This window comes from Phragmites australis, chromosome 3 (assembly GCF_958298935.1).
Source record: "Phragmites australis chromosome 3, lpPhrAust1.1, whole genome shotgun sequence".
In the NCBI taxonomy this organism is placed as follows: domain Eukaryota; kingdom Viridiplantae; phylum Streptophyta; class Magnoliopsida; order Poales; family Poaceae; genus Phragmites; species Phragmites australis.
This window is the reverse complement of record NC_084923.1, coordinates 6,718,122-6,725,567: the sequence shown is the minus strand read 5'-3', so window position 1 is coordinate 6,725,567 and position 7,446 is coordinate 6,718,122. Positions and strand designations below refer to the sequence as shown.

The 7,446-nt window shown below is 46.8% G+C and overlaps 1 protein-coding gene across 1 annotated transcript; it reads left to right on the top strand.

The window, feature by feature from the left end:
• Positions 1-568: 568 nt before the first annotated feature.
• LOC133911833 (uncharacterized) lies at positions 569-2,435 on the top strand. Its single transcript, XM_062354259.1, has 4 exons — positions 569-1,450; positions 1,535-1,645; positions 1,756-1,839; positions 1,961-2,435. The coding sequence occupies exons 1-4, from the start codon at positions 1,064-1,066 to the stop codon at positions 1,994-1,996; spliced, it is 618 nt and encodes a 205-aa protein (XP_062210243.1). The 5' UTR covers positions 569-1,063; the 3' UTR covers positions 1,997-2,435.
• The last annotated feature ends 5,011 nt before the right edge of the window (positions 2,436-7,446 follow it).

Genomic DNA, 7,446 nt, shown 5'->3' with positions numbered 1-7,446 from the left:
ATGATGCATGCATGTATATGTATATGTATATAGTGCTGCAGGATTATATTAATTAAAATGTATCAATTCTAGTATTTCGTTTTCAAATATTTGCAGCATATAAGGCACGGATATCGTTCTGTCTTCAGTCTGGACCTGATAATGTTTCTGTGCACTAATTCTGTCAGTTATGCTTGGGCTAATCAGTCCAGCTATAAAAAGTGTGTCTAAAAAAACAATTGGCAGGTTGGATCAACCTGAGTAAAAGAGGTTGAAGCACACTGTTAGCTTGAGCTTGGCACGGTTTTTCGTCCGGACGCGAAATTAGATTGCTAAACCTGGTCAGGTCCTAAACACTGCACCTGGTTGGGCCGAGCCGAGAGGGTCCATTCTTCGATTTCTGCCTCCCCCCACCCCCCCCCCCGGGGTGCCTTAATTTGCACGCGTTTTCTTGTCGTGTTCTCTCCCTCGTCCTCGAGCGATCTCTACTCGATCAAGCAGCTGGCTCCCGTGCTTACAAGATGCTTACAAGGCGCGGCGCCGGTCCTAGCAGCCGTTCGGACGGCCCGGTTGGTTCTTCGGGAGGAAGAGATGAGCAGATGGGGACGGAGGAGCCAGACCAGACGAACAGGCCGGCGAGGTGAGGCGCGCGCGCGTCTGCTCCGCGTCACGGGATTCGCCCTGACCACGTAACAGTAGCGTACGCCCCGCGACGGGGTCCGTCCATCCAGCTCCCTGCCTCGCTGTCCCGCACGCGGTCGCTCCCGCCTCCCCGCTCCGCTTCATTCTCGCCGAGTCTGGCCCCAGCGATACCTGCCCCCTCCTGTCAGTGAGATCGATGCCCTCTCCCGTCACGTCCGGTGGGGCCTCCCGCCTCGCATCCCCCTCTCATCCGCCTCCTACTTAGTACCGCGGCACTAACACTCCTGTACTACCGCTAGTCTAATAGTCTACTTGACTACTGCTGCAACACAGCAGCTTGCTCGTGAGGAATTCGTTAGTGGTGGGCTGGTGGTAGTGGTAGAGATTAGACAAGCAGAGACGCCGCGGTGTGCAGCATTGTTCGAGGGGAGGGCGGGGGGTGATGCTGGTGGGCCTGTACGGGGAGCTGGCGATGGCGGCGACGAGCTCCGAGTGCAGCAGCGGCTGCCAGTCCGGCTGGACCACCTACCTCGACGACCACTCCTACTCCTGCGGCACCACGCGGCTCCAGGGCAAGGCGCAGCAGCCATACTACTGCGAGTACTCGGAGGAGGACGACCTCTCCATGATCTCTGACGCCTCCTCCGGCCCGCGCCAGCAGTGCTCAGCCGGCAATGACGTGCAAGGTAGCGCCGCCGCGCATGCCAATGCGGAGAGGAGAGGGAGGCGGGAGGAGGCCGCCGCAGCGAGGCGGCAGAGCAAGAGGGCCGCCGTCGCATCTCTGCTCGAGGACACGGCCAGTTCGCCGGCCTTCTTCAGCTACTCCAAGGTACGTGGCGTGTCCATGCCCTGCACGTGCGCTTCTTGTTTCCTTCCTTCTTCATGGTTGCTGATGCGCGTTCGCTCTTTGCAGGCGATTAGCTCGGGAGACGCCAATGGCTATGGTGACGCGGATGCCCCGATGATGGAGATCGGCAATGCGGCCGACTTCTCCTGCGCCTTCTCCACCACAACGGGCCTCAAGGTGTGCCACTGTTTACGACAATCAAACTCGCATTTGGTCAATGTCTCACGCTATTCGTTTGTGCTTATGGCCGTGACAAATTTGCTTCTGCATTTTTCCTATTTTTGCAGTCTCCCTTAAATGAGACTCCTTTGGGCGGCTACCTGCAAATGCAGTACTCCCCGGCTCCTGTCAAGCCGATGCCCACAAGACAAGTGAGCATTCCTTCCAACATACTGCTCTGTTTCTTGTTCAGACAAACACAGTCATATATTCTTGTAGTGATTTATACTTTAGTCTCACGAAAAGAAATTGCTCTGTGTTCTATTTTTGCAGGTTTGCAGAGATGGGGGTGAGAAGATGAGGTGGTGACTGGTGACTGTTGAGGAGCTCTTGCTTATGCTGGTTCTTGGAAGGATGTTCGTGGCTTGCTCCGCTCTGTTCTGTTCTTGGGAGCAATAGGAGATGGGCAGCTGCAGTGTGTTTGCAAATCTTCAGATCTCCAAGAGATCTTTCTATTAATCCCCATCTGTTTTGTCATCTCTCTCTCTCTCTCTCTCTCTCTCTCTCTCTCTCTCTCTCTCTCCTGTGTTTCCACTGTGATTCTGGCCCTGTTCCTCCCCATCTGCAGTTAGTATCCCACTTTTTAGCTGTCATTGCAGTGGGAAACAACAACCCGAGGCAAAACAAGCGCGCGAATGTGAAATCCCTTTTGCACCTCGCAGTCATATGCTGCTGCTTTTGTCACTGTGAATGGGCAATGTGATCCTCTATCTGTTAGTGGTATACTACTATCTTTTTCTTGTGACGCCTGTCCCAGTTTCGCAAACGTTGACGTCAACCGCTCCGCGCTCACGATCATGAGCTGACAGAATCGTCTACCGCTGTCTTCTAGATATTTGCAACAGAAGATTCAGAGCGACGCGCACCATGAATGCCTGCCAACCAACCGACGAGAGTGTCATTATCCCTATCCACGAAATAATCTTAGGACCAGCCTGGATAGCTTTACACGACGCTGGACCTTTAGGCCGCTGCTAGCCTGCTACTACTACGCTAAACAACAAAGATTTCGCATTGCATTCGTGCCATCTTTTTCTTTAATCCCGGCCGCGCATCCGTGTTTCTTTTTTATATTGCCTGGCTACTGGCCATGCGTGTCTCTGTCGTGTGTGATCCTACCAAGAGGAAGCGGCCCGATTCATAGTATTCAAAATGCTGGCGAGGCCCCAGATGCCAAGTTGGAAGCGAGGAGGCTTTGGTGCTAGCAGCAAGCACGGCGAGGGGAGTATGTGGCTCAGGGCACGTACTGCTCCCGCACAAGATCTCTCTGCCGAATTCTTCAAAGCGGCGGAAACGGCATGTGCGCGGCAAGTACTTGTGTCCGCGCCGGGCCCCTTGGCCTAGTGCACGGTTCCAGTAAGAAACAAACCGGCGAGAGGACCGGGGTTGCGTAACTGCACTCTGCGCGCCAGCCCTCCCCCGCGTGCGCCTCATTGGCCATTGCCAGCGGGCCAAGAGCTCGGCTCAAACCGCGCGTCGCCACCTGCCGCAACGCCCGGCGCCGAGGCAGATCCCACTGCTCTCGAGCCTCGTCGGCGACTGAGATGAAATTTCAAATTTGCAGTGTGGCACTAGCGTTGCAGCAAGTGGAAAGCATCTTTCGTTGTGCTCGCTCCTACAGTTCAGAACATATACTTTCTGCAGTTCGGCTGCCGCTACTCCATCTGATATCCTGTTACTTAGGGAATATATTTGCAGTTTTGCTATTCATAAGTATATATGGGGACATAAAGTGCACCTTTAAAGCATTGGCATGGTGCCTGATGATCCTCTGTTTGTTTGTTTCCCTTCCTCTTCCCTTTATCTTTCTCTCTTTCTGGTTTGCCCACAACGACGGCCGGGTGCATGCAGAAATAAAATAAATTCGGAGGAGGCAGTTTCAACGGGGAGGAAGAGCCGAATGGTGTCACTGCCACTTGCGTGGCGTGGTCACTCTCGGAACCAGGGCGGCCTAAGTTTGGGTAATGTTTGGTTTGCGGGATATGATGGAGGCGGAGCAGATCCATTTTATTTTTAACTGTTTGGATGCAAAGTAATATGATGTAATAATTAGAAATTAAAAAAATATTTTTTAAAAATTCAGAATGAAGCCATTCTTAAAAAATGATGAAATATAGTTATCTCAACACTGATGTTGAGCTCAATATACTAAAATAGACTTACTCCATCTCAACTAATAAACCAACATCTATAAATAAAATAATCATATTCTCAAATATATAAATAAAATCATACTCATTCTCCAATCAAATACTGCTTAAAAAGCACGGCAGTCTCTTAATGCGGCAACGTGTGGGGGCGTATCACAGTGCCGTCAGGGGGCTTTGGGGCTAAAGGGTGCGGGCGGCGCCGTGGCAGTTTCCACAATTGGGGACGCCGACCCCGTTGGGTCGGAAAGGATGGGGCGGGATTGTTCGCATCGCGCGTGTGATACGAGCAACAGCTAGGCCGGCTGTACCACTGGTCTCGCTGGCGAAGTCATGATCGATCCCGAGCCGTACCGCGTCACCGGGATCTGTGCGCCGTTTGAAACCCCTTGGACCTTGGTTCCTTGCTACTGTACTGCACATTTCCATCCATCTTTCGCGGCCACCATTGCTACTGCCTACTTGGAGGAAACAATGTACAAGGAGTAGCACGGCTAGCTCTAGTGGTTCTTGCTGAACTGCGACACTGACCTTTAGTTAACTGCAAGTGAGAGGCATTGCTACTCAGGGGTAAATTAACCGTACTTGGCACTGGCCAACGGCGACTGCTGAATGCTCATCTTTAAGTGGCTCCTCATTTTAATCCAATCAACGCTAGTACAATTTAATTAAATAACTAATCATTTTAATCCAATCAAAATAAATAATTAATTGATTAAATTAAATTAAAATAGATTTACGAATTGCTCTCCGCTTATCCTTAAAGGTTACGGTAAATAAAGCCGCGGTGTCTGTCTACTGTCTTTACCACCCTCGCCGCTGGTCTCATCGGCTCATCGCAGCCCTGTCCGTGAATCTGCGGACACGGTTATTGCTTGGCTTCATTTACTCCACCGAGGGGCGCTAGCCACAGCTGGTGCCCGCGTTCAAGCGGCAGGAAGCAAGCGGGCACACACTCTGCGTACAGTAGTAGTACTGGTCCTACTATACATACACGGTACTGCTAGTAGGAGTATTTATACTACAAGCACGCATACTGTTGGGCGTTGAATTGCCTCATTGATACAAGCGCGGCGTATGTATTCAAGTGAGATGCGCCTCGCATATGCTATAGCTGCCGATCACAACAGGAATATATAGGATCGAGAATGATGATGAAAAAAATAAATAACTGTTTTATTAAATTTTTAAATAGTTTTTTATATTTTTTTACCTAATGATGACTAGTATCTATTTTTTTATCCAACCCACATCAAAATAAAGAGCGAAAGTAAGAAATAAAGGAAATAAAAGAAAATTATAATGATTATGAAAAGACCATAGCTCTATTAGATGGATCTGAGCATGAGGTTCCATGAGAAATAAATTTAAGTGTCATTGCTTACATATTCTTGCAATTGATTGAAAAACACTTAGCTCCAAAATATATGAGAATCGAATGAAGAAATTCTTCAAATTGATAGATCTAAAGGATGGGATGGTTCAAAACTAACTCATATGTATTTTTATCCCTTTAGTAAAAAGAAGAACAACTTCAACAAATAAAAAATTTCAGCTTTCAAATAAAAACGAAAATTATAACAAAAATCGAGAAACTTGTAACCAAACAAAGAAGCTAATAGAGAAAAATTAGAAGCAGATGAACACAAGCATAAGAGGAAAGATAAACTTTATTACTTTCAAATGACAAACCTATTTTCGACGGATTACAATGTAATTTTTATTAAAAAAAAACTCTCACATAATATATAGACTAAGCATTTCTCTCACCCTTCTAAAATCCTAGCTTGCAACTCTAAATAGCTGAAGGGCTCAACCAACACCCCCTATATTTATAGCTTAGTTTCCTTGACCCATTAAGTTTTCTAAATTATTCTCAAAATATCTATCTCTTCCAATATACTCATACCTACCATCGATGATATTTTCATCCATCTTTTTTCTCATCTATCGAACGGTCGTGGTGCCTTCATGACTTATCTTCATCTCGACGTAAGCTTCACGCTGATGCCACGTGTACTCAATCCTTCCACTGTTTTAAGGTCAAACCGCAAAACCTCTTTGCACGCTTCTCAAAGCGCGACTCATCGCCACTTGCTTATACCTTAAGTAGGCAATCCGATGTCGACGCGTGTACTTCATTTTGTGATCCTAGCACCGGCAAGTCTGTTATACTCCCGATCCCTCAGGCCGCTTGTCACTTGCACCTGCATCCCTTTCGCTCGACTTTATCAATACGCAGTCTTCATTTGTCTTCTCACGCTTTGCTTGATCTCCACATGTACGGCTAGGATCATCCTTGACTCCGTCAGGTCTCCTTAATCGTTCGGCAATAAGTGTGTTGCTTAGTCTCGATCATCTTACCGTTAACCGTCAAGTTACATCTATCATATATACATGACAAGATAAGCAAAACACGTATCTCTAACTCTATTATAGATTAGTCAAAATCAAAATCCTCAGTCGAAATGCTCATCTAGAAAAATTATAAACACCGGATGTTCTGATGTGAACATTCTCTGATTATCGGATCATTCGGTGTGTGCAATATTTTCTTCGCCGAAAATCTCCTGAAAAACCTTCTGATGAAGTCTCGAGTGTGTACAAAGCATATAATCGGATTATCCGATGAGTACAACTACACCATACATCCTATTTTACAACATCTCTAAAATAAATAGTCCGATGAAACATCCGGTGTGAACATCATCAAACACCGAACAATCCGATATGCAATATGGCTTCAGACACTCTATTTTGCATAACTCCTAGAAAATAGTCCGATGTGTATCTTACTTGAACACCGAATCATCTGCTGAATACATCGGTTTTAGCCTCTAAACTGAAATGCCCCGGCGTGAACTTTTCTGAATAACGGACCATATAAAGTAGTCACCTCACCATATACCAGACCATCTACTAAGAGACAAAAACGTCAACTATATTTTTTAAATTTTTTTGATTAGTTATAATCATAATTATAATTCATATACATACTAATATAATCCTATAAATCATCAAATCAAATCAACAAACTTATCCATCATTCATCGTATAACGATAAGGAACCTTGCAATTTGATTTCTCGTAATCAACTCGACTTATGAGTCTCTGGCAGCGTATCGTCAATGCATGAATAGGTGGGTTCTGCCTACTGGCAGCAGCGCCTTGTGGCCTCATACACGCACTGGCAAAAGTTGTTGGGTATCCTAGTCCCAGCCTCCCAGCTGTTGCTTTCGTTCAATCAGTGGTTACTGCAAGTTCATCTTAGAACAGAATGATTTTACAGTTCAGTACTACACCAAACAAATATACAGCTGAAATGAAATTGTCTGGTTCAGAAATCTAGAAAGAGTGGAAAAGAAAAACAGGAGAGGAACTGAAGTTCCAGAGGATGGATCAGGACATCCCATGCACAGTACGATAAGATTCCTGCCACATTCCCACCAATGCTTCCAATTTACAATGCGTTGCGCATCCACGGCTGTCCCCAGAGCTTGGATCCATCCTGGGGGGTAAGTTGAATTCATAGCAGGGCAATAAAATATGACAGTCAAAGTCAATCCCTGTCCCCTAGAAGCGGAAATTCAGCACGGTCGCAACGCGAATATG